This window comes from Phoenix dactylifera, chromosome 9 (assembly GCF_051530095.1).
Source record: "Phoenix dactylifera cultivar Ajwa chromosome 9, Ajwa_hap1_PhDact_Kaust_v1.1, whole genome shotgun sequence".
Taxonomy (NCBI): domain Eukaryota; kingdom Viridiplantae; phylum Streptophyta; class Magnoliopsida; order Arecales; family Arecaceae; genus Phoenix; species Phoenix dactylifera.
In genome coordinates this window covers 431278-458640 of record NC_143198.1, presented here as the reverse complement: position 1 = coordinate 458640, position 27363 = coordinate 431278, and the positions used below count along the sequence as shown (strand labels likewise).

General features: G+C 44.5%; 3 protein-coding genes across 3 annotated transcripts; all 3 read left to right on the top strand.

Annotated features, from left to right (window-relative positions):
- The first annotated feature begins 277 nt into the window (after window positions 1–277).
- Window positions 278–12470, top strand: EMB1967 (Forkhead-associated (FHA) domain-containing protein). Its single transcript, XM_008798424.5, has 7 exons — window positions 278–539; window positions 3483–5723; window positions 5861–5918; window positions 9000–9148; window positions 10642–10728; window positions 10935–11063; window positions 11883–12470. Exons 1-7 carry the CDS (start codon window positions 471–473, stop codon window positions 11991–11993), a joined length of 2844 nt encoding a protein of 947 aa, XP_008796646.4. The 5' UTR covers window positions 278–470; the 3' UTR covers window positions 11994–12470.
- A 1291-nt stretch (window positions 12471–13761) lies between these two features.
- LOC103712047 (thioredoxin H2-2) lies at window positions 13762–14595 on the top strand. The gene is made up of 3 exons (XM_008798423.4): window positions 13762–13938; window positions 14070–14192; window positions 14339–14595. The coding sequence occupies exons 1-3, from the start codon at window positions 13822–13824 to the stop codon at window positions 14468–14470; spliced, it is 372 nt and encodes a 123-aa protein (XP_008796645.1). The 5' UTR covers window positions 13762–13821; the 3' UTR covers window positions 14471–14595.
- Window positions 14596–17928: 3333 nt separating this feature from the next.
- Window positions 17929–26823, top strand: LOC149752766 (uncharacterized). The gene is made up of 2 exons (XM_089925353.1): window positions 17929–21461; window positions 26652–26823. Exons 1-2 carry the CDS (start codon window positions 17929–17931, stop codon window positions 26821–26823), a joined length of 3705 nt encoding a protein of 1234 aa, XP_089781479.1.
- The last annotated feature ends 540 nt before the right edge of the window (window positions 26824–27363 follow it).

Genomic DNA, 27363 nt, shown 5'->3' with positions numbered 1-27363 from the left:
TAGTGATCGATCTTTATGTAAGTGTAGATGCCGTACAGCGTTTCATGGTTATATAAAATTTCGTTTTGGAGGTTAATCATTTTGGAAATAATAGTTGTAGTTCTGACCCTCTTGACGGTGGTCATTTCAGAATTCTTTTTTGTTCACGGTACGACCCTGTTCGTACCAGGAACAACACTTTTCGCTTTTGGTACGACGGGCCAGGCAGTCGGGTCTCCCACTCGACCCAGGACTCTCCAAGGGCGGTTGCGGCCGGAGCGGTTCAGACCGAAGTCCTGGTCCGGGTTGGATCACGAAGCGGCCCGATCAATTCGCAGCCCCACCCGGCTTTCCCTCTCCTCGCCAAACCTTAAACCCTAAACCATTGTCTCGCCCCGCACGCCCCACCGTCGCCTTGACCAATCTCCAGCCCTGCGCCCCTCTCCCCCCCTGCCGCCCGGGGAACCCCAACCCCAACCCCAACCCCGAAGATGGGAGCTCTCACAACCCTAACCAAGTGGATCCGAGAGGACGATCTCCTGCTCAAAAACGCCATGGAGGTAGCCAGATCTCGCGTTCTCTTTGTTCCTTTCATTTTATCCTGATTCAATGTATTCGACCATTGCAATTAACCAACAAATTTTAATACTCGACTTGTTTTCTTTATCTATACTTTTATCTATCTTGAGGTCGTCTAAAACTTTTGATAGTTTGCTCATCCGAAAGTTTTTGCGATGACTTCTTACAATGTATTTCTGTTTCGAGATTTGAGGGTTTTTTTAGGAGGAAATTGGATATTGAGATGCCGTTTAGCTTTATTTCATCTTATTTCTGTTCTCCTCAGTATAATTCTACCAAAGTTTCTCGAAATTAAGAGGAATTAGAGCTTTCAATGGAGCACAACCTCGTGACGCCTCTATTAAATTTAAAAGTTAATACTTGATAGCAATCGCAGGGAACGCCTCGTATTTAATTTAGTTTAACCTTGTATATGAGATGACTGTAACCAGTACTGTCTTGATTTTACTCGTTTGCTACTTTAAAGTTGTGCAAATGTATAATTGTGTGCCTTTGTCACCCTTGAAAGGGTAGCAATCAGCAGAACGCCGTGATACTGATTGGAAGCTCTCAGTGATAAGTTCCTATTAGGGAAAATATTGGTATCACATTAACATAAATAATGGACTATTTTCTGTAAATTGGCTTTATGAATGTTTTGGCTATAAAATCTAACCAGGTAACATGGACCTTGTGTGTCACCATAATTTTTTTACGAGCTCAGATAGTTGCTGCAACCATCCGACCAAGTTTTTCTTATCGCAGAAGGTTCGTTTCCTTGAAAGAGCCAACCCCTTTTGGTACTGCAAATTTGCAATGAACCTCAGTTGGTGTTGGAGTGCTAGTTCAAAATGACAAAGGGGAAAATGAAAAATAGACGCCCACCTTGACTCCCACCATAACTGTTTCTTGACACCTAGCTTTTTCCATGTCCAACCAATATCTCTCCCTGCATCTCATTTGAGAAGTGCATCTTTTGACTTCCAGTAGGGTGCATTTCTCCAGATATTTGTGACTGCATCTAATGGATAATTAATATTTATCAAGCAGCATAATTTTTGGGTCAGCATGTCATTGTTAGTTCTTTAGTTGCCAGAATCAGGAATGGGTGCAGGAGCGGGTCTAGGGAGGAAGACAATTTAAAACCTTAAAATAGGAAGTGCTTAGGAAGCTGGTGGAATTTGAGTTTTTGAGGAGTTTCCAAAGCAAGTTCATTCCCTAGATAGAAAATTTCTACTACCAAGGTTAGTTTCAGAGCACCTGTTTGGTTGCATGTCAATACCATATAGTTTAAAGTTCAAATTGCCTGCACCATTCCCTTTTGTGGAAAACATGAAATCATTCACTATTCTAATAAAGTTGTTTTAATTGGTCGGCAACTTTATCTCTTTGAATCCAATCTACTTCAGCTAGACTAAAGTGAGATTTAGCTATAACATGATATTAGTGTGGTACTTATGATTTTGTTGAAATACTCTCTCTCTCTCTCTCTCTCTCTCTCTCTCTCTTTTCTTTCTAAGGTATAGGTACATGCTTGGCATATTAATGCTGCAGACAGCCGTAAACCTTTATAACAATTGCATGTAATCTATGCTTTTACATTGGGGTCACTGAAGTGGCAATCTGCCTTTTGATGCAAATGTTAGTATTATTCAAGCTTCTCATTTTTGTAAAAATAGAATATAAGACTAGCTATTATGTATTGATCAAATTGGTGGATAATAAGGAGGCCCCATGAGGATAGGATGAATATAGAATGGATGAGTCTATCAAGTATTTTTAGGAGGATTTGAGGAAAGAGTGCAATTGGTCAGATAAACGAACATAAGAACAGCAACAGCCATGAGCCAGAGAGTTGTGTACAATGAGAATGAAAGGCCTTGATTGGTTCATGAGGCTAGATGCAAGCCATAGTCGTTCACTAGAAGCAATTCTTATATGTTTGTTGCATAGGATGCACTCAGTTTGATGGCTTGTTTAGAAGAGTTCCATAGAGACTAGAAACTCAAGGTTCTAATCCCCAAAAATCCATTTATTTAACTTGCAGACAGAAATGGTATACTTATTGGTAATGCATTGATTGAAGGGGGGAAGGACGGTGAACACTTTTTTATATAAATAATTATTTGTTATTTCACTAACAAATGTTGTGGGTTTATTAGAAAAACAAATTTGTGGTGTGAATTCACCAGCTTTTCTGGTGGTCACCTATGATCAGGTTGTTGTATTTCATGAACAACCCGATGAAAGTGCTAATACGGAAGGCAGCTTAATCTATAAAGAAAATTGGCAGTGGATGATAATTGTTTAACTTGGAGTTCCTGATGATATTTCTAAGGGTTCGTAGACAATGTAACTTCAGGGCCAACCACTGCATCTACCGATGAACATTTCCTGGGTGTTTGCCCAATATGTACATTTTCACTACATATCCCCTTATTTATAAAATATGTGGATTCCTTTATATAGTTCTAATGAAACATATGTCAAAGTGCTTTTGGCAAGAATGCTTTAAGGATCTGATGTTACTTATATTCGGATGATATCTTAAAGTTTTAACGGCATCATCACTTCTAACATACTACCGATTATATTCTACTAAATTTGAGCCCTTTGGCTAATGTTTCTTTTGGCATCTAGGACCAACCCTACCTACATGGTGTAACCTTGTTTTATGATTTAGGATGGATACGCATGCGATGAGGAGTTTGTAACTTATGAGGAACATATGAGCAGATATCATGAAAATCTGGCCACAGGGAGTGTTTGAAATGCACTATTTTGAATTAGTATAATATTGGGTGATTTGGGTCCATATCAGAAAATTTTTGCCGTGTTTTCATCTTATTTATCCTAGATGCTTGCTTAAGGTTTAATTGCCACTGTTAATGTTTCATTAAGTCTTGAATTTACAAAAGCATTTTTTGATGCCTTGTATATCACAGGCTGGTGCTTCCTTGGAGTCATTGGCTAAAGGTGCAGTGCCCTTTTCTCGTCAATTTACTCTTCAAGAACTACAGGACCGTTGGTATTCACTTCTCTATGATCCAGATATCTCAGCCGAGGCATCTGCTCGTATTATTGAATTTGAGATTGAACTTTCCATATCCAATCCTCCCAAAGCTAATCGAACTTGCACTTCCAAAGGAAAAGATTCTTTATGTGGGAAACGAAAAGGGGACAGCATACGAAGTCATTACTATGCCATGCGAAAGAGAGTTTGTAATGAACCTTGTAGTTCTGCTAATCTGGGCTTTCTTATGCCACAAGGCCCACACATCAGTACTGGCAATAGTTATGGCTGTGGAGACCAGTTAGAACCTCATGGTCAGCATCCAGCTGATGATACTTCCCTAGGGGAGCCTTTCTTAAATTGTTACGGACATCAAGAAACTGACTATCATAATGGACAACATGATTTCTCTGATATGCTGAGGGTTGATTCTGCTGCTGCCTGTGGTAATATTGCTTGCCATGCATTTCGTACAGAGCATGTGAACTCAGTTGAAGATGAACTTCCAGATCAGATAGTAGATAGGGACTGCTTATATGGATACACACAGAATATTTCCTCTGCGTCAATTGACAGAGCAGGAGAAAATAATGCAAATCAGTCACTTGGACATGACAACATACAAAAAGATCATCTGCAGATCCTTAGAGAGGATCTTAATTCTTTAAAAGCCTGTCAAGATGTACAGGACATTAAGCTACTGCAACCATTATCAACGAGCAACCCATATGACAACGAAGTTACAGAAACTAATCTTGACCAGTATGATGGTAATGAAGATGGTTTTGCAGGAAAAGATAACATAAGTTCGCAAGTTCCAGAATGTGGGGACTCGCTCCATCAACTTGGATGTTCATCTCCAGCACCCGGCCTGCCTGTTTGGGGAACGGTTCAGAACATGTCTGCACCAACTATAGCAGTGGGTATGCACTTTGAAGAAAAAGAACATGAGATTCTCACTGTTAATGATAGTAAGAACATGGATATGCCAGGATGTGATGCTATCACCTCAGAACCCAAGTCGAATCATGGGATGTCTGATGCTGGCTTAGATGACGCAGCAGTAATCTCAGAAAGTGACTTCATGGATTTTTCTAACATAGATTTTGCTGATGACGAGGGGCTCCTTTTCATTGATGTGGATGAGGAAGATATTGAAAATAACTCCTGCCTAAATGGTCTAGGCTCCATGTTGTTGAATTCTCCTAGCGACACACATCAAGATGATGCCCCCAACTCAAGTGATCCCAAAGCTACTGAGGTTTTGGACTCATGCATCATGATTCCTGAAGGGACATGTCCTGGTGGGACCAATGATAATTGTGATCAGATATGTTCTGTCCATGATAATGATCATGGTTTTTGTGTTTCAGAAGTTAATCTGCCATCTTCTTCTTTGAAAAAACATCATATTATTGACCCTCTCGAAGGGTTTGTAATCTGTACATTGAACACAGAGGATCCTGAAATCCCATGCAATGATGATGTCTTTTTACCCACTCAAGTGCTTCCACAAGTTCCTATGTCTACATGGGAACACACTTCTAAGGAACAAAGTGGTCCGATTTCCTCCTCTATCAAGATGTTATCCAATGATGGGAAACATACTTTTAAAGACTTAACCATGGTAAAGGAGGAACAATTGGGAATTGCACATCCTCTTCTATCCTCCATGAAGGCAAAGTCATCCACATCACTAAAAGTGGGCACGATGCTCTCAACTGATGGTTGCACGGTAGAAGCTGAGTCCTTTAAAAGTAATTCCATAGCTGGAGTCTCCAGATTTGCAGGCATTGCTGTTGATGACCCGAATTTATGCACATCAGCAAATGTTGCCTTACCCTCAGCCCCAGTTGCTGCCTTGAAGGAAGAAAGTACAACTCAAGATTCAGGGAAACCTGGCAAATCCAACACGTCTATTGATTCTTTTATAGAGAAGCCAGTTCAGGTGTCTGATCATTCTAAACTCTATGCCTTAAGCATAGTTGATGGTTGCAAAGAGGAAGCAGATATACAAGCAACACAATGGAATTTTGTGCCATCCCATGCAGATTTGGTTTCTGCAGAGTTGGGTCTTTTAGATCCAGTGGCAAATATGTCTACTTCAGATCAAGAAGAGCAAATTTCTGACAGTGAAAATGAAGTACCCAGCTTTTCTGACATTGAGGCTATGGTAAAAAATATCTGGCCTTTTCTTTGGTTAAGTAAAATAATGCTTTTATGTGTTCTTTCAGGTTCCATTTCTGATGATTTATATTCCGAACCTGCAATGCTGATATGATCGTTCTATTTACTCACACATTTTTGTAGATACTTGGCATGGACTTAGGTCCTTATGATCAGGATTCCAGCCTTTTCACCAGGGAAGGTAATACTTGCTCATGGCAACTAAAACATTGGCATTTTCAAACATTAACCCTCTGGTTTTTCTTTTTTTTGATTGCATGTGATGCATGTATGTACGAGCAACATGTTGTGGAAGCAAATATGCCTGTATGTTTTCATAAATGTAATGCAAATATGGCAAGGGAGAGAGGGAAGAGAGATTGAAAAATAATACTCAGAGGTCCACACATGATTTTTCTTGTGTAGCTGTAAACACTCACAACCATTGATTGGAAAAGTGCACATCCATCACTTTTAGTTGCATTGCCATGTTAGCGTGTAAAGGGAGTGCTTAGACCAGTTTGAATGAGCAAGGTATGCAAGGAAACTATAGAAGATCGATTACACATATATGCAAGAAAAGAGATACATGGGTTAAGTTGGATGATGTTATTATGTAAGGAAGGGGAATCAAGTAATGAGAGATTTAAGTGGATAAATGAAAACCTTTTGGAGGGATCCATAGCTTGTGAGTAGTTGACAAATGAGTTGCAAAAATGAGAGAGAAGGAAAAGTTTTAAAAATATAGAATAAACTGAAAAAGAAAAAAGCAAAATATCAAATGGAATAAAGGTGCACCAAAAAATAAATTCGAATGTAAAAATAAAAAAATATTAACGTAGAAAGCTGAAAACATTCAATGGATGATTGTGATGCCATTTACCCTAACGTGCTGGCATTCTGCAAGGTGTGCCGACATGAGCCTTGCATGTTGCAGGGCGAGAGATGCGATTGAGCTGGGGTGTAAGCTTCATTTATCTTTGAACCCCTGGGTGCAGAGGGCTGGATGCCTAGCTAAGGTAGTAGGGAGGTGAGGTAAGCCTTTGTCATAACATGATTGTGGCATGGTTGCGGGGGCCTCTCAGAGTATGTTTTAAGGCTGGGCAACAAACTGCCAGAATGTACATTAGAAACTTGAGGATATCTTGAATTTTGAGGAGCAGTTTGAACCATCAACAAATGGAGCTCAATTGCCCCAAGCCTATAGGAGGTGGGGCCCCTATCTGAGCATTCTCGTGTAGGGATATCCGGGGTGATATTAGTTGGATGACCTAACATATTGCATGGAGGGATTTTCTTCGACGTTTTACCTGGAGGGTTTGTTCAGTCTACCCTATGCATGTTGGATCTTGTACAAGCGGTAGGACATAGTTAGGCAAGGGTTTGGCCCACCCTGATAGGCAAGACTTGCATAAATTGTGAGGTAGTACAGTGCCATTCGGGGATCCATAGCTGGTCAGCCATGGTGCAAAGTGTGGCTGATAAAGTACTGATGTTGGGATATAGTGCCTTGGAACTGGGCCAAGGGGTTGGAGGTCAATGTGTCGTACCAAGAAGTTGGATAGAGATTGTAAAGAATTGTTGTCGATCAATGAACATTTACTGGGATGACTAGGATGATATGTCTCGTGGTGATGTGCAAATATTCTATGGAAATGTTGGGCAATATGGCCATGAACAGAGGCATGCAAGGACTTAGATGTGCATGGTCATCTGTGGCTTCATAAGCTGCGGGATGTGTCAGTTTGGCAATATAGCTTCACGGCACAGGTATTTGGCTTGTCTAGAAGCCTTATGCAATACTTTGGCATTGTGGGGTTGTGCCATGCGTGTTTGGTCTATGGTTATTTGAAGGGTCACAAAGTAGGCTTGTGGATTAGAGTTATTGGATAAATTGTTGCACGGGGTGCTTTATTGGGCAGAGAGGCGTTTGGGTATGCAGTATTTATCGAGGGGCAAAGCCTTGAGACAACACAGCGGTGCCTGGTTGTGGAACACACATAAGAAAAGTATTTCAGTGGCATGAAGGTGCGCACAAGCATTGTGGTCAACTTGACAAGATGAGTTGCTTGTATACACTCCAGGTTGTTGAAAGAGTTCGGTTTGATAGAGGTGTTGAACGGGAAGCACAAAAATGCACGCTAGGTCATATGGCTAGATTGCTGTTGGTTTGTATATATTGTTTGGGTGAGGGACTTAGGGCTAGCTTTAGCGTGTGGCACCCCAAGGCACTGCATGGGTGCCTAAGCTATGTAAACACTCATCATGTGACAATTTATTGATTTTTGACTAACTTGAATTCTTAAATGCAATCTTACTTTTCATTTACTTTTCTTTTTTCTTTAGAGTGAGAGAGAATCAAAATGGAGTACTCATGAAGAAAGGCGTGAATATGACATACCTATTTACAAACTGTAATATGATGACACAACAATTAAGAATATAAGGAAGGGAGAGTTGGATCAAAATGATTAGAACAAAAAATCTAGAGATCGGATTTATTATAGAATGGAGGTGTTAAAATTGTTAAGAAAGTCTGTTAAGAGGGGAAAAAAATCTGATAGTATACGATTTTGTAGCATCTATGTGGAAGATGTACATAATAGATGAATTCTAAATGGAAACCATTTAAGTCTCTTCTTTTAGAGGAAGGAAATAAATTGGCTTCCCAATTGGTTGGGATATTTGAGACAGATTTTGAGTACGAACCATTTAAAGTTTGGTGCTTTTGAAAAAGAAATATATTTGCTAGCAGGATTTCCTTAATTTGATCTGATTGGATTCACTAGAGAGATGAGTTGGAATCTAGGGTATTTTGGGAACAAAATATAATGGAATATTGCTAGAAATATTCCTAAAATTTTAAACCGTCTCTTTTTGACATTAGTATAGAAAAGGGGTGGATGTATGGTGGACCGCAGTATTAATTTGCATACAATCTTAAAAATAAATGAAATGGTTTAAGCATATGGAAATTTTTACATTAGTTAAAAACCTAAAATGACTTTAAAAGAAATAAAAGGCTTTAGAATGCTAGTACGATGACAGCTAATTGTATTCGACAATTAAAATCACAAAAATGGAATAATTTGGGAATTTTTACTTTTTTCTAAAGGACCATGTTTAACAGATTTAGGCATTATTCTTTGCATTTTCCTGTGGTATATGTAACCATATGATTTTGTGTTGTGTTTCTTATATGCATGTGCTCAGGTGGGACTGCTTACAATATCATAGTGGCATTGCTTTGCTGACCCTATTCCCCTTCTGTTTTCATGACCAGTGTCGAGGTATCAGTCTGCGGGTAGCAAGAAGGCCATCATGAGGTTGGAGCAAGGTGCTCGCTCTTTTATGAATAGAGCTATTTTATCTCATGGAGCTTTTGCAGTTTTTTATGGCCGCCGTTTGAAGTATTTCATAAAAAGTCCGGAGGTATTTACTCAACCAGGCATTTTAATTGTTATGGATTCTGCTTTTACTGCATTCTGATTTTACAAGTATAATTAAGTGTGTAATTCTTCTAATTACCTAAATGGCTTCAGTTAGGGGCTGTCTGGATGGTCAGCCACTCTATAGGGATAATATTTCCAATATGTAGGATATGTGACATGAACCTTTCCATTCATTTGAGAAGAGGAGGAATAGAAAACAAGAAGTAATAGGAATCAAGATGTCGTTGATCCTGCAATTTGAAAATATCTACGGTACTGTAGTTGATCTCAAAGGTTATTATAATATCCCAAAAACTTTGGCTTGCAAGATCGGTCCTTTGCAATTTCTACACGCCCCTCTGCCTCCTCGCCTTGGATAATAAAGAGCCTTCAAGTTAAATTTTTGACCCATATATGAGAAATGATATCAATATGGTAGTCAGGTATTCAGACTGTCTCTATGAGTGGTTGAACTTTTGATCTTGAGGATTTGAGCTTCTATTTACTGCATCTTGTTTTCAGTTGTACCGTCTTGCAGGATGGATCACATCCTTGCCTTGATTCAGGTCCCATTTTGTCAGTTGGTCCTTTTGGAGAATATTTAAGAGGTTTTGTCTTCAATAAGATTAAAGGTGAAATATGTTCCATGCAATAATAGTATGCTGCTGAGTCTTCAAGGAATATATTTACAAAACAGTAATAGGACTAAATATATTGAATGGATCAGATTGTTGGTTAAAGAGGTGGGCTTATCAGCATAACTTAGCAGTTATGAGGGTGTTGATATAAAAAATTTGGCAGAACTAGGATGCTTAGGTAGAAATTGGCTCTTTAAACAAAGGTTTTGCTGGCATTGGTAGTGGATGGCAAAGTGAGGGCTTACTGTTAAGAGATGCTTTGGGCATATGGAACTATACCAGAGATAGTGCCACCAAGAAGCATGTTTAGATACTGGTTTTAGCTTGCAAGAGTAGACCCAAAAACTTCAGTGGACATACTGAAAATGATTTGGAGACTCTTTATCTTGCAGTATTTACTCTTGTATGGGAACCGAAAATAAAGTAGGATTCATGAAGTGATCCCAACTTGATGGCATCATAGTTATTTGTTTTTATATTTATGCAAGTAGCAGATCCAATCCCAAAATCAAAATCCAAACATTATGTGACAATGTGTTTTAGGTGGTGCCCATGGATTGCTTATCTTGGGTGAGAATTTCTAAGTGAAAACTTACATATCGAGTGGTAGTTGAGAATTTCATTTCGTAATGCTCCTTTTTGTTTTACAAGACTATAATATTATCTAAAATGCTATGGGTTTTCTTTGTCAGCAGATTTATGGGATTGCTGTCAATGCTATGCCACATTATCTTTTCCAGTATAAATTTGTTATATAAGTTGTATAAAGTTCATTTGTAATCCACGTAATTAGTTTATTCACATATTTTGTCATTGCTTGCCTCCTTTGATAATTTAATCTTTTCTAAACATGAAGGTATCACTTGGAAGAGCGACAGAAGATGTAAAAGTTGACATTGACTTAGGAAGAGAAGGACGTGCTAATAAAATATCTCGGCGTCAGGTGACTATTGTTTCTCCACTGTTAACTGATAACAATTTATTAAGAAAAAGTTTAGTTAGAAGATGCTTCAAGTTGCATGAATATTGTGGAAGATTGATTTGTGGTCTCATTTTAACTTCAATTTACTAAAATGTATAATTAGTTACCTCGGCATTTTATATGCACCTCACTTTTGCAGAACTGTTTTTTGATCTCTCCTTACACAGGCAATTATAAAGATGGATGATGATGGATTATTTCTCTTGAAGAATACTGGAAAGTGTTCAATCTTTGTCAACAGCAAGGAAGTAGCGGCTAAAAAGCGTATAAATCTAAGTTCAGGTTCTTTGATCGAGGTATGGGATGGTTACTGTTTGCAACATTTGAATGATTACATTTCTTTTGAAACTTGCTTATTATTACATTTTTTTTGATTCATGAAAATGATGATATTGGATATAACCATGGATGCTATTCTTTTAATTACTTCCTTACAATAATTTTTACCATTGTGCGCATGCATATATACATACAACAAAGCCAAATGCCAAAAAGCCTTGTCCCATCTATATGAAGCTGCCTTTACAAATATCAACTAGATTAAGATCCATCAAAACTCGACAATTTCTATGACCGTAGTGCTGAATTTGTTTCACACACTTCCATTTTTCTGTCATTTATCTTTGAAATCAGGCAACTTTTGCTCTTCTTTATATAAGGAGGTAACCAGGCACAGGCAATAATTTATCCAAAGAGCAGTTGTTATGCAGTGTAAGCTCATGCAAAGCCCCCTGGTTTTCCTTTAACTTGGAAATGAAGAGATAAAAAGACAAGGCGGTTTGATACAAGGAAATACATTCATCTCTAAGGCACAAATCTTACATACACAACACTATCCCCTCAAGCTGTGTCAAATAATTCATTTTTATTTAATACTTAAGGAGACTGATGCTTTTGTTTTTTGCTGGATGTATCAATAAACATATCCCATAGGTAGTTGTCATATGGAGTAGTCTTGACACATGCATCTGAATTTTTGATGCATGTTTCTTTATCGGTTTTTTGCTCTTTGATGTTTTAATTGGTGACGGGCATCCAGAGGCACTCACTCGTTCATTAATATGAAATGTTAGGTCGGTAACAATCTAATCTATTGCATTTGATGGTGCTTGCAGATCAGAGACATGAGGTTCATTTTTGAGGTGAATCAGAAAGCAGTGAGACGACACATTGGCCAAAAACAGAAGAATACAAGATTTGAATGGACTCCAGGCCAGAACCCATGAACGGATGCAGGATGATGGTGATTTTGTGGTTGCATTCCACGATCTAAATCATGCATTATTATCTTCGATCAAAGGGGCAGAGCCATACAGATTATGCCCACTCTTATGTATGAGGTTGCATTATTATCTTCGATCAAAGGGGCAGAGCCATACAGATTATGCCCATTCGAGACTATGCATCTTTGTATACATAGATTACTTTAAATTTTCTCTTAATAAATACTGTACAGTGGTAGATCTTTAATACAAATGTCAAGAAGTTGGCAGCTGTTTTGCTACGGTTATGGAAGAACTGCGTTGAAAGCTGAAATTGTAACATGAAAGCTCATCCATTGAAAAGAAGCTGATCTTGTGGTTCCAAGTTTGTAAGTTAAACATTATGGCTTCCTTTCAAACAGACATCAATTCTGCTAATTGGTGTATGCTCCAAGTGGGGTTACTCTGGGCATTTGAATGACTATGATGAAATGTTGCTAATCGTTGGGAGAATAATTTTCCTTGTCAGTAGCTGATATGAAGGGCAGTTAATTGCCTGGGGATAAAGTTTGTTTTATTACCATTGCAAGGGCACTCGATTAGTGGTTTGTTAAGAAGGCAACACCTTCACGAAGAACTTACTATTGTTAATTTGCGTTGACTGTCATTGGACTGATTGGAGTCGTTGCTTGTCACAGAATTTGAGTTGGAATGATGCTAGATCTCGAGCATATCATGCTTGAAAAGGCCTGAGGAATTTGCCAGTCCCTGGTAATGATCATATTTTACGGTTGGATTAGATGCTTGGTGCCTCCCTGTATTTATTCATTCTTATCCTCCTGCTATCACCATCATTCTCGACCAACTTACTAATCCGATTAAGAAATGCTGAGTTTCCCATTATGGAAAAAGCATAATATTGTAAAAGCTAATTGAAGCATGGTTTAAGCACACGACGCATGTGATGCATGCTACCAACAAAGTTCAGAATCTTATACGTATTGGTGGCATCAAAGAAAGATAACCTTATTTACTGAAACTAAAAGAAAAAAAGGAAACACCTTCACGTTTGAATGTGAATGCTTGGGGCTAAAATGCTAGTCCAGAAGTCATATCAATAATAACATGGCGCATATATTCTATTTGAAATGCCCTACAGTCGCCCACCATCTTTCAGATGTTACGCAACAGAGGGTTGTTCCTCCTCCTCGACCCTCCAGATCAATTCAGTCAATCACTGTGGCTGAGTCCCCTTCTAGCAAGATGCACTCTGTCTCTAACACTCATCTTACATGGGCAATGTCTTCCCATACTGCCTTGAGCTCCGCTTTAATAGATGTCAGTCCAGCCACATATCGTCCTTCCGCCATAATTAGCTCCGAGTCATGACTCCTGATCATAAATTTCATACCTGCACTGTCCATACTATTGGACAGACTTCCGTCGAAATTCACCTTCACATTGCCAGCAGATGGGGGCTTCCACAAGATAAGAACAATTTTGGGCTTTCAGATATTTCTGGCTGTCCTAAATGATGTCGTCGTGATGACGGAGGGTTCTAGATGTTTCTAGCTGTCGTAGATGACGTCGTCGCGATGACAACGGTGGTCCCGGCTGCATGGAGAAGGGAGAAACCATCTTCTCTCTCGATAAACAAGTAGGTAGCCGAAACCGTCGGTGGGAACGGAATTCGAGCCCACCGTGGGTGGTGAGAGAATCCGAAACCCACGTCCAGCTGCCAGCAGAAATAGACGAAAACGGGGTCCAGCAGCCACGCAGCTATTTAAGGGACCACCCGGCAAATATCTTGGGACCATAGAGCGAGTGAGGGAAGAATAACGAGAGAGGGAAAATGGGGCAGCTCTTCTCCTCCCCCGCCGCCGACGAGGGCAATTCTCCCGTCGTCGCCATCCACTCCGAGAATGCCTGGAACGATCATTGGAAGTCCCACAAGGACTCCTCCAAGCTGGTATTCTACTCCTCTCCTCCCTCCCCCATTTCATCCCATCCCTTCTGCCATTTTACTTCATGGATTGTTGCTTAAATCTCTAATCGGTTCGTTTCTTGAGTAATTGATTTGTTGATGGCTTGATGGGCAAGATGGTGATCGATTTCTCGGCGTCGTGGTGCGGGCCATGCCGCTTCATCGAGCCGGCCTTCAAGGCCATGGCAGCCAAGTACACCGACGTGGTCTTTGTCAAGATCGATGTCGACGAGCTCTCGGTATCGGATTTTTTTCTCTTCTCTCTTTTTTTTTATATTAAAAAAAACTTTGCGGCTGCAGAGAATGAGATGGGAATAGGGTTTGGGGTTTTCAAATTTTGATTTGATTTGATTTTTTTTATTATCATATTTTCAAAAATTTTCAGGAGGTGGCTCAGCAGTGGCAGGTGCAGGCGATGCCGACGTTCGTGCTGGTGAAGGGAGGAAGCGAGGTGGGCAGGGTGGTGGGCGCGAAGAAGGACGAGCTCGAGAAGAAAATCGAGCAGCTCAGGGCTTAGAAGGACATGCCGAGGCTTTTATGTAACCATATGATATATATTGTGGACTTTGCAGCCGACTCCCTTCTCCGTGAATGTAATAATTCCTATATAAGTGAGAATAAGAACTTTATTGAGATTATCTATTTTGTGGTTTTATTGCGTACCTTGGAGCAGCACAAATCCCCTCTGTTTGTGAATTGTGAGGGGCTGCCCCATCTCCTTTTCTTGTGCAGAATGCTGATTAATGGTGTTTATTAGATGAAAGCTCAAGAGCCATACTTGAGGAACCAGACATATGGTCCTCACACCAATTAAGGAACAAAAATCATATGAGACAGGGACCATAGGATATAGAAGGTGGGACTCCTATTTTATCATATTTTTTTGAACACCCATTTTTTGTTAAAAAATCCAAAAATTGAATAGAAACAAAACTTCATCTACTAACAAGGCCTGTCAGCCTCATAAGTCTCTCTATTTTCTTTCTTATCAAGACGTTTATCTCATCGTTTTTCTTCTCCTCTCTAGTTTTTCTTTTTTTTCAATTTTTTTTTTCTAGGATCTTTGCACCTAAGAGCTCATGGAATTTAAGGAATGGTATGCATATAATTTATTATATTAGATAAAGCTAAAAAACTATGTATAGAATTGATGAATATTATTTTTTGAAAACTATGTATGAGAAGTATATTAGAGCATTGTTAGGTGCTTATCAAATAAGCTTGCAGTGTGTATTAGAAAGTTGACTAGTGCGTACCGCCCATCATATAGGAAGAATTCTTCTTTAAGATAGGCACCAAAAAAATGTGGCAAAGTAGAAAACTTGCCCTTTATTTTTTTTCTTTGATGCCCACGCCATATGATTCTTGTTCCGAAATAAGGGCTTATAAATGATGCTTATGAAAAATAAAGCTTGTCCGAATATTTATGGTTCGAAAGTCGCTGATTTTATTGGTCCTTTCGGTTAGTGGTGCACGAAAGTAAAATTCTGGTTTTGGGAATCTTTCACATTTTTCGATGCCGAAAGTAGAAACTGGTTCGTGTCAAAGAAGCGCATCGAAAAGGAGTTTAGAGTGAGAAACTCTGGAATATAGAGAGAGAGCCCAACGGCTAGTTTTGACCGGCGGTGTGCGTGAGGCAATCGGCCGGGGAACTGGGTGTTCTGGCAGGTCGCCGTGGTCCACACGACTGCTGGGGTTGCGAGACCGGGGCGTTCTACCGAGCGGTTTCGACTCCCTCAGCAAGATCGGGCAAGCGGCTGAGCGGAGGAAGCTTTGAGGGAGTTCGCCGGCGCCTGAGGGGATCGGGCCTGCGGCATCCTGAGAGAGCAGACCTTCACGGCTGCCACAGCCGGGACGGACAACTGGTAACTTGGCTTCACCTGGTTTGTTGAACTCTGTTTTCAGGTGGACGGCCGAACCATGGATCGGAAGGGGAAGCAGCCGGCGACGACGGAGACGAAGGAGGCGAGAGGCAATGGTAAGCAATCGGGTCGGGGGGTTCGCCCTGCGGCCTGGTCAAGGCCAGGGCCGTGGGTTACCCATTGGCCCACGGCCGAGGAAGTAGACCGCCTGAGCCGACGCTTCCCGGACGTCTGCGGCCTCCGGAGGCGCCGATTGAGGCGGCTCGGCAGGTGTGGGAGGGTCGGGCGTTGATCGCTCGCAGTTTTGGCCGCCGGATTCCGGCGGAATGGGTGGCCAAGGATGTGGCCGCCCGCACTAAGCTCAAGGAAGTGGTGGCCGTCCCGCTGGCGGACGACTTCCTAGCTTTGAGATTCCGGTCGACGGAGGACCGGGATCGGGCTCTCAGTGAGGGGCCGTGGGTGGTGGCGGGGCAACTCCTCGCCATGAGCCCGTGGGTCCCTGACTTCGAGCCTGGGGACGATACGGTGAAAAGGGCTCTGGTGTGGCTCCGGTTGCCGCGGTTGCCCCCGGAGTACTGGTCGACTTCGACCATACTTCACATAGCGGCGCGGGCGGGCCAGCCGGTGGCGGTGGATGGGGTTACCGAGCAGCAGACGGCGATGGGTTTCGCCCGAGTAAAAGTGGCGATCGACACCACTGAACCGTTGCGGCCCGGCGTCCTGATACAGGGGAAGACGAAGGTGCGGTGGCAGCCCTTCGTCTTCGAGAATGTCCCAACCATTTGTTCTCGCTGTGGGCGGATGGGGCACGTGGAAGCGGCGTGCCGTTTTCCGGTGGAGCCCAGCGCACACAGGGAGGCGCCCCCGGTGGCAACGAAGATGGGGGGAAGGCAGATCCACCGACCTCGGGTGGCGGTGAGGAGGCCCAGGGGCCAGTCTACGGCCCCTGGATGGTGGCCACGCGGCAGAAAATCCCACGGGGGGATCTGCTGCCGCGGCCGGGGGTGATGACCGGACCCGACCCTGGGGCTGGGTCATCCTCGAGACCGCCACCATCTCCGGCGAACCAGCCGACTGCGCCGACTGCTCCTGTGTCCCCGGCGGACACGGAGGGCTGGCAAAAGCCAGCCAAGGTGGCGCGCCGACGGTCGCCACCGGCGGCGGAGGGGGACGGGCTACTGTTGGCTCCTCCTCCCGCTTTCCCTCAGAGCGACCCGGCCGACTGGCTCGGGGACGACGACTTGCTCGAGCCAGCAGACTCGGCTCTGAGTCTTGACTCGGGGCTGGGTTTTGAGCTCGCCCTGCCGCGGGCTGATCCGGGGATTGGTGGATCAGCTGCGGCCCGGGCCCAGTCACAGAAGAGGCCCAGGCCGATAGCGGCCCAGGGTCTGCAACGGGGCCCGGGAATGATGGGCCCGCCGGCCCATGCGCATCACGCAATGGGCCAACGGGCTGATCTGGTGCCGGCCCAACGCGCCCGGGCCCAGGGGACGGGGCGCCGGGGTCGCGGGCCGGTGGGTGCGGCCAGAGGCGCGCCCGCAGCACGGGGCGCGACGCGTGCCCGGTCAGCCCCGGGCCTGCGGGCTTCCCCAGCGTTGGGGGAGCGGGCCCGGGACCTGATGGGCCAGGTAGCCCTGGCTGAGCGGGCTGAGGACGGCCCATGGGTCCAGGGCCCACACGCCCAGGGCACCGGTGATCCGCGGGTGCTCCTCGGGGCGGGCTCGGAGGCCCAGATTCTGTTGGGCGATCGCTCTCAGTCTGATATGGGGGTGGGGGCCCAGATTGCGCCAGACCAGCAGGCTGGCGGCATGATGACACCAGTCTTCCGGTTTGGGCCTCTGCCTTCGGACCTGGGTCAGCCAGCGGATGTGGCCTCAGGCGGACACGAGGCGGGGGGCCGATCCGCCCCTTCCGCGGAGGCCGAGCCGCTACCGCTGGGAGGGGGTACGGACATACCCACCGTTGTGCAGCGTGTTAGGGCAGCAGTCATGAGTGTTGCTCTCTCTGCGCACGGGGGGGAGGAGGAGGGGGGCTGCCAGGGTGTCGAGCCTGTGGCCGTCCCTGCGACCCTAGGGGAGGACGGGTCAGAGGCCGACTATGTGGACTGTGACCCATGATGATTCTAGCTTGGAATTGTAGGGGGGCGGCCAAGCCGTCTTTCATGTCATCCTTTAAGCGATTAGTACAGGTCCACTGCCCGGAGATCTGTTTCCTATGCGAAACTCGATTATCCGGCGAGGGACTTGAACGTTTGAGGCGACGTTTGGAAAGGGATTGGGAGACCTATGCAGTTGACTCTCGGGGGCTGTCGGGAGGCATTTTGGTCCTCTGGAGGCGAGGAGTGATGACAGTTGATGTCTTCCACAATTGCCCCCAACAAGTAGTCATGATAGTATCAGAACCGGGAGCGGCCCCGTGGGTACTGTGTGGTGTGTACGCGAGTACGGATTACAGGGCTCGGAGAGTCCTCTGGCAGGAGACCACCAACCTTGCCACCCAGGGTGTCCCGATGGTGATGGTTGGTGACTTTAATTGTATTCAGGGTGAGGATGAGAAGCGGGGGGGTGCCGCCTTTACAGATAGGTTGGATAGGAGGGAGTTTCGCGATTTTATACTGCGGAACGGCCTGGTAGACCTAGGTTTTTCTGGACAAAAGTTTATCTGGTGCAATAACCAGTCAGGTAGCGCTAGAGTCTGGGAGCGTTTAGATAGGGCCTTGGCATCCCCTGATTGGGTCCTCCGTTTCCCTACCTCTCGGGTCAGGCATCTGCCCCGGATTGCTTCAGACCACTGCCCCTTGCTTCTATCCACTTCATCGGCGCATACCCACCACAGCCCCTTCCGCTTTGAGAAGGTTTGGCTATCGTACCCCCAGTCGTGGGACGTAGTTCGTGATGCGTGGCGTACTCCGGTGCGTGGCGACGCCATGCAGCAGGTGTCGCGCCGACTAGAGTTGACTAGGAGGCGTCTCCGCCGTTGGAATCGTGTGGTCGTGGGCGACATATTTCGGCGTGTGGAGGGGGTAGAGTCCTCGATTGCGGAGCTGCAGAGGAAAGAGGACCTGAGGGGTGTGCTCCCGGAGGACGATATGTCCAACCTCCGGGGATTGTTAGCGACTCACCACTCCCTACTACGGCAGCATGAGATTTTCTGGCGTCAGAAATCCCGTGTGCAGTGGGTGAGTGAAGGCGATCGCAACACCAGCTTCTTCCATCGGTCAATGATTATTCGGAGGCAACGGAGCATGATTCATTCTTTACGAGATGAGTCGGGTCGCCAGGTGGAGGGCGAGCAGGCGGTCCGACAGACCTTATTTGACTTTTTCCGTGCCAGATGGACGGAGGATGAGGAGGCCAGTGATGGTTACCACCCCTTGAGGGTGGAGACGGGTATTGGTGACGTCGAGAGGGCATCCCTGATCCGACCGGTGTTGGCACAGGAGGTGCAGGAGGCAGTTTGGGCGTTGGCAGCAGACAAAGCCCCAGGGCCCGATGGTTTCCCACCTTTTTTCTTTCGACAGTACTGGAGCATTATCCGCCGAGGTGTGGTGGAGGCTATTCAGTGTTTCTTCTTCCGGGCTGCTATGCCTAAGGACTGGAAGGCCACTTTCGTTACGCTTATACCGAAGCGTCCGGATGCGGTTGAGCCCAGTCATTTTAGGCCCATTAGCTTGTGTACGACTTTATATAAGGTTGTGGCAAGAATAATGGTGGACAGGATGAAGCCCCTTCTGCCAGGCATCATCAGCCAGGAGCAGGGGGCGTTTGTAGCAGGTAGAAATATCTCACACAATGTTTTGTTGGCTCAGGAGATGATGTGGGACCTTCAGAGAGCATCGAAGCGGCGCTGCTTGATGGCCATCAAGCTGGACATGGAGAGGGCCTATGATAGGGTCAGGTGGAGTTTTCTTGAGCAGGCGCTGGAGGCATACGGTTTTCACAGACAGTGGATTGGATGGGTCATGGGGTGTGTACGGGGACCACAGTTCTCTCTCTTGGTCAACGGCACGCCCTCACTATTCTTCGAGTCCACATTGGGGCTACGGCAGGGATGCCCTTTATCCCCATATTTGTTTATCATTTGTGCTGACATTTTGTCACGAGCTTTGCAGAGAGTTTGTGCTAGCCGGGAGCTGGTGCCGTATAGTCCGGCACCGGGTGCCCGACCCCTTTCCCACTTATTTTTTGCTGATGATTGCCTTCTTTTGACCAGGGCACGAGTGGCTGAGGCACGGGTTCTTCGCAGGGTGGTGACGGACTATTGCATGGCGTCTGGCCAGAGAGTAAACTTCCGGAAGTCAGCTATTACTTTCAGTCCTAGTGTGGAGGCCAGAGTTCGTCAGGAGATCCGGGGGATACTGCAGATATCTGAGCAGGAGGGGACGCTGACTTATCTGGGAGTTCCCATCAGTGGCCGGCGGCCGCGAGTGGCAGAGTGCTCGGGCCTGGTGCAGCGGGTACAGAGCAGGCTTGAGGGATGGAGAGCATCCTCCCTATCTATGATGGGGAGATTGACTTTGGTTAGGTCAGTGTTGGGATCCATACCTTTGTATCTCATGGCCAACACTGTTATGCCAAAGACGCCCCTGTTGAGGATTGAGCGTCTTCTTCGGAGTTTCTTGTGGGGCTCACACGGTGGGGGCCATGGAGTGCATTTGGTGGCTTGGGAGCACGTCTGCCGCCCTATCAGTGAGGGTGGTCTCGGGGTGCAGTCCCTAATGGAGAGGCGCGAGGCTCTCATCGCTCGGCATGCAGTACGGTTCCTACTTGAGCCACAGAGCCTTTGGAGTCAGGTGATGGCAGCCCGATATGGTCGAGGGGGCCTTGAGGGGGTAGGGAGGGGCCGCCGAGTCTCGTTCATGTGGCGTGAGATTGGGAGGCACCTACCGATTGCACTATCGAGCACCAGGTGGCTGATCGGCGACGGGCGGAGCATTGATGTGACCAGTGAGCCATGGGTGGACACTTTGCCATTGAGGAGTTGGCCGACCATGGTTGATGTAGAGGCAGTAGAGGGACTACGGGTCAGTGACCTTTTGGCAGGAGGTGGAGCAGAGTGGGATGATGCTAGACTTCGACAGCTATTTGGGGTACACCTGGTAGCGAGGATCCGGTCCCTCCCGTTACCAGGATGTGGGGGGCGGGATGTCAGAGTATGGGGCACATCGAGCCAGGCCAGAGTCAGGCTAGGCGACCTCTCCCGTGTCCTCCAGTCAGAGCAGGAGAGGGGGCCGGATTGTACATGGATCTGGAGGCATGGTCTCCACCCGCGGTTAGCCCTCTTCTTATGGAAGGTGTTCTGGGATTGCCTTCCGACGAGAGCAGCGCTGAGCAGGCGTGGTTGGGGGATCCCTGCAGAGTGTGGGACGTGTGGGGCCGTGGAGTCGGTAGACCATGTGCTCTTTCAGTGTATATGGGCGAGATCGACATGGCAGTGGGCCGGGATCCCGCAGGAGGCCCGGAGTGACAGGCCACAGTTTCTTCATATGATGCGGCAGGGGTTATCTAGTTCGTGGATGTGTCAGGAGGCCATTAGAGCGACTTGCACAGCGCACCAGATTTGGCTGGCAAGAAACGCTCGTACTCTCGGTGAGCGCAGGGTGTCACCGAGGTTTGTTGCGGAGCTTGCTCGTGTTCAGGCTTCTGAGTTTGTACTCACCACCTCTTCAGATAGACCTTTGACAGCTCGGGACACCTGGGGCCCCCCCTCTGCTTCGGCAGCCCACCAGATGGTGTTTTTCACCTGGGAGCCCCCACCCCCGAGTTTCCTCAAGGTTAATTTTGATGGGTCGGTGTTGGACGGCGGTATGCGGGGTGGTGCTGGTTTTATTATACGAGGCCCGCACTCCAGGGTAGTTGCAGCAGGTGGCTGTCAGCTGTTCGACACATCGGTTCCGGAGGCAGAGCTTCGCGCAGCTTGGGCGGGCGTGCGCCATGCGAGGATGATCCTGCGGGCCAGGTCGATTATTTTGGAGGGCGATTCCACCACGGTTATTGGATGGATTCGGAGGGGGTCGACGGGTGATGGTACAGACCACCCCTTGATCCGCGACATAGAGAGTATGATGAGAGATGTGAGAGCCTTCCAGGCTCACCATGTATTTAGAGAAGCCAATGGGGCAGCAGACTGGGTGGCGGCCCATGCGGCCCATCACTCAGGCTACACCCTTTGGTCGGGGGAGGAGGAGCTGCCACATGCGCTCCGCGAGTTGCTTTATTTTGATTTTCTTGGATGTATTCGTACACGTATTGTATGAAATACCCGTTTTCAGCAAAAAAAAAAAAAAAAAGTAGGGCGTCGGAGTTGATATGATGCAAGAAACATGTCTAGCGCTAAATTGGACCGGGCGAAAGATACAACCTGAACCTGCACCATATGTAACCGTTATGCTAATAGCTTCAGATTAGATTGCCTCTTCTATCTCAGAACAATCATAAAAGGCTTCCTCTCATTAAGGTATGCATGCTGCGTTGCAAGCACAAAATATTTTTTTCTTCTTTGATAGGTAGAGTTATATCATGCAGGTTCATAATCACAAAGAGAATGATTTCTCTGTACAACACCCCGCAGCTCGATTGGCTTGGTGATGAGTGCGTGTTATCCGAAACCACTGCTGCGCCCATGGAACCCCCCACGAAGATATCGGCCAAGAAAGGAGGGATTTTTTCACCCGAACATGGCACTGTTCCCATGCAGCTAGCAGTAGCTTTTTTTTGCTTTTTTTTTTTTTTTTTTTTAGCAAATAATAAGAGAAGAGGGGAGGGGAGGGAGGGGCAGAACCCCACCCGCGTAGCAGCCCCCACTATGCCCCTCTTTCACTAGAAAATGTTCGATGTGGGTCGCAAGTTTCCGCATGCCCTCCCCAGCTCGTGGAAAATCCCACTAGATCATCCACGTGTGAGTACGTCATCCTAGCGCCATCTCAGTATTGATACAAGGAAAGCATATCCACATAGAGCCATCCGGACGAGGGGCATGTGGTTCCTTAATTTAATCGATGTCCGTGTGTTTCGAACTCGGACAATTTGGATGGCGTCCAAGCACTCTTTACCACCAGGCTAGCAGTAGCTTTGCTTAACACGCTGACCTATTCCTATGCTTCTTGGAGGAGCTCTCAATGTTTTGCTCTCGAAAAATGATCACTCGCGCGTCCAATCCGACCAAAGGGGTTATTAGTGGAACGGAAGAGTACAACAATACGTTTCCAACCTACTAGTTTTGGTCCGTCTAAGGAAACCTCAAGCCATTATATCGGATAACTTATCATGGTGTTCCAAAACTCGGATGTTGTGTAACGAGAGTTTTGGTCTAACATGCCCGATCGGGCCAATCGCATACAAGGCGGACCTGAGCGCACAAAAAAGTTGAGAGCTTAATGGGCTTAATTAGCCCAGTAGTCGAACAAGTCCAGCTCACTCTATCCCCGTTCCCGGGAAACTGCAAATAACCAACATGTTTGGGCCGCTGGATTGTTGCACTGGTCCGTTATTCCAACAGCTCATATTATCCATGTAGAAATCCCTTTATCTAATATAGATCTGACCCGATCTGAGTGTAGATCTATTTAAGTGCAGCCAAGTTATACTCTCTCAATGTAAATATTTTGAAATAATCTATGGCTGTAATTTGGGGCAGACTTTTATTTTTGCTACCCCATCAAAATCCAATTCCATACAACATATCCTCTATTGGTTCTGTTTTGATGAAATGGGAGGTTTAACCACCCGTTATTACTATCTTAACAAATTTATAGTTGATCTGGATTTAGGTCCACCGTCCTCTCCCCAATTGCAGAATTCTGATCTTCTCAAAAGCAGAGTGGTGGTTTCGACCTTGATTTATTTTTAGCAACTAGGGAAACCTCCGATTGCAAAAGGGTCTAAAGTCAAGTATTTTAGTTGCGTCCATCTTTTCAAGAAACCGCAATTAGGTATCAACTAAGAGACATATTTTGTTCTATCAAAATGTTTCAATATGCCCAAAAACCTTAATAGTCGATTGTAGGAGAGAGCAAGACTTTCGATGTCACGTATTTCCATAATTTGACAAATTAATTGGATTCCATCAACACCAGGACGTCTTCTAGGATAGTTTAGGCTTGTTGAGATAATAAGCATTGGATAGTGACATAATCTACTAGTATGTAAAGTCCACTAATTGGCCATTTAGATGGGATCAAGAAGCCATATTTGGTCCATAAGTTGCAAAAACAAAAAAATTGAACAAGGCAAGCTTCCACCTTAACACCTCAGTTTAAATTTCTCTTGCCATAAGCTGGGTCTGTTTTCTAACCATGTGTAGATGGACTTGGTGGCAGCAACAATATTGGCATTCAGAGTCCACCAGGGGTGTCCATGGCTATGTCATTTAGTATGATGTAGAAATGAGGAGGAAATGAAAGCTATTTCCGCATAGATCAAGTTGGAAACTCTACTTAGTTTATGCTAAGAGCTGGAGTAACTTTCAAGATATCAGTGCTTAGAAGTCCCCACTAGATTCCATTCATCCTATAGTTTATGTGCACTCTATTACCAGCCAAGTTTTGAAATTTAGGTGCTAGTGGCATCCCATTGGAGACCTGGATCTTTTTGGTGAACTGCCATCCTGGATTCACTCCTCTGGAAGGTCCTGTTTTATGAGTGGCAGTCATATTCTGTCATACGTTTCACTAGCAATAGAGCTCCTTTGATCTTTCTCTGCAACAATTTAGCAAGTTTGGTAGTTCGCAGGAATGGGAAGTTTGTGAATAGCTGTGTAACTTTCTGGAGTTGAGGTGTTACCGAAGCTACCATTCTTTTAAGTTCAGAAGTGATGGAAAAGTGTCCTACTTTAGTCAGAACTAGAAGGAAACTTGCAAATTGAAGAGGAGCAAAAAGGAACCTTCAAGAAATCAAAGGAATCACTCCTAACTCAAGAAGTTGCTCTAAAATTCGACTCAAATTCTTTGTTATTCTAGGCGCGTCCTCGCTGACCGCTGCATCATTTCACTCAGCAATCTACATGAGTTGAGTGGCATTCATGAGTAAAACCACCACTAGGCAAATCAGTTCACGGCATCCAAACATGTAACAGCAGATGGGACCAAATTTTGATGGATAATACTGTGATTCGATTAACATTTTTCAGTTTTTTTTTCTTTTGCGTTCCAATTAAAACAGAGCTCCTACTGCTTTGGACTCGAGCAAACAAACAAAAGGAAATCTTTTCTTCTTTCTCTTGTATCTTATATGATTCCTAGTATATCACTTTCTTTTTTAAAAAAAAATTTGAGGTGCAGTTGAACCTCACTAGATTTAATTATGCCTTCTTGTCTCTCATTCTATTCTGAAGAAAGACGGTCTCCTCACGGCTCGAGAACTCGGACCGACAAGCCTCCCCAGTAGCCTCTACAAGGTGATCTTAAAAGATTTCGGCCAATAGACGCTCTAGATTCCTTCCTCTGTTGTTGATTGATGGCTCCATCCTATTATTAAGAACTTTTTTATTTTCCCATGAAAAATGCGGGCTTATTGTAATAGATTTGGTCACAAACGAGTACTTGAAAAGATCTTTGATAAAGTCAACTGGTAGTTTCTTCTTACAATTTTGGAGGCACGAGGCTTCCCATCGAAGTGGATTATTTGGAAAGTTTCGCTCGTCTTTTGCTCCGGTTGCAGTTTTAATGAGTGGCTGCCAGTAGATTGTACCTCTCACCTGCCGGTAGATTTCTGCTTAGGGCAAAAGACGGGCTGTGCTTCAGTGATTAAATCTCTTTGCTCTAACATTATTAGAGATGGCTTTTATTTTGAAAATTTTGTTGATTGCGTGAGTTAGTTCAGCCTATGCAGATGTTTTCTGTTGAATTTGCCCTTTTGTATTAATTAGATAGGGAGAGAGTGGTATGTTGGAGGTATTATTAATTATTCGTTATGATTGGATTGGGAGTGGATTATCAATTTAGTGTTTAACGAACAAAGATTTAGTACTTCTTAAAAGATGTTGGCATTTCTGGGCTCTCTCATCGTCGTATGTAGTGAGAAGCCGGTTCACCAAAAAAAAAAAAAAGATGTTGGCATGCAGTATATGAGGACATCTTTTGACCGTTTGAAGAGTCTTAAGACAAATGATGCTGTACGGCTATTGAGTTCCTCTATGGTATCTTTTGCGCAAGTCTAACCTTCATCCAGATTATTAGTCTAATATCTGAAAGAGCGGCATTGCTGCAGATTAGTGGCTGCAGTAGTTGTTGGAAGTCTGCAGTCACATTTACAGATGGAGTGCCAATATCATCCCTTGTTAAAATGAAAGCGTATGACATACTCTAAGAGGACATAAATATCATGTCAAAATTTCATTCTTTTCATGGCTGTCATGAATTGTTGAAATTGTTTCATTATTCTGAAATTTTTAGTCTGGCGATCTTTTTCGTAAATTTAAGCAAAATGTTTTCTTCACAGTTTTTCATCAATTTTGTAACTAATGAGCTTATTTTTCATATATGCCTTGCCTCTAGAAGCTTTCTAGTATCTTCATTGCGTATTCTAGACTCAACATTCCATATCATAATTTCTTTCATCCGGCCAATTATTTCTTCCTCCCACTGTTTTTCCTTTTTCATAATATATATATTTCAGAACAAATGGCCTGTTTATCGCATATTTGTTGTGTTTTTGCTACCTAATTCAATTGTTTTGGCAATCCAAACGTTTTACATCGTTTCTGCATAGCTATATTAAATGTTAAATGTTAAATGAACTCTTTTATGGAGTAAAAGATTTTTTTTTTGTAATTAAATAATTTGTTCTGACATAGCTATATTTGTTCTTAGAAGTCATGAAAAGCCAAGTCATTTAGCAGAATGGCTGGACAGAGAAACAACTATGGTAAACGATCCCACTCTCAGATGGATTTGGCGGACAATGAAGGAAGCAAACGAAGAAATCCTGGTGAAAGAGATCCCTATACACCTGGGCCAGAAGATACTGTCTACCGTTACTTGTGTCCTGGAAAGAAGATAGGAAGCAGTTGAGGTCCGACACTAAGGCCAAGATCAGGATTGGCGAGAGTATTCCTGGCTGTGAGGAGCGAGTCATAACCATTTTTTATTTTTAGCAGAAGCACGGAAACAAATGCCTTTGAAGATACTGGTGATAACATTTGCCCGGCACAAGATGCCTCTCTTCAGGGTGCATCATGAAAGGCTTGGCATAATTGGCCCATTTAGAAAATTGGATGATCAATTTGTGCTCTTTCAAAATTGTTACTTTTGAAAATGAAACCCATTTAGATAGAGCACAAATGATACTAGTTGGATGATCAAATTTTATAATTGGACCAACTTTATTATTTGGTTTGGATTGAGATTATTGTTGGTTACGAATGTTGATGTTGTATTATATTTTTAGAACTTGCATATTCTCTAAGCTATGCCCTAGAAGTGTGTGGCTATATTGCGTGTCAGACTTGGGTGCTGGGTTTGAAGCGTGACAGAAGGGATGGTCGGCAAGCTTGGGACGTCCTCTTGGTGGTGGTCGTACAATCAGCTTTGCGCCTTCTTCTTCTTTTTTTT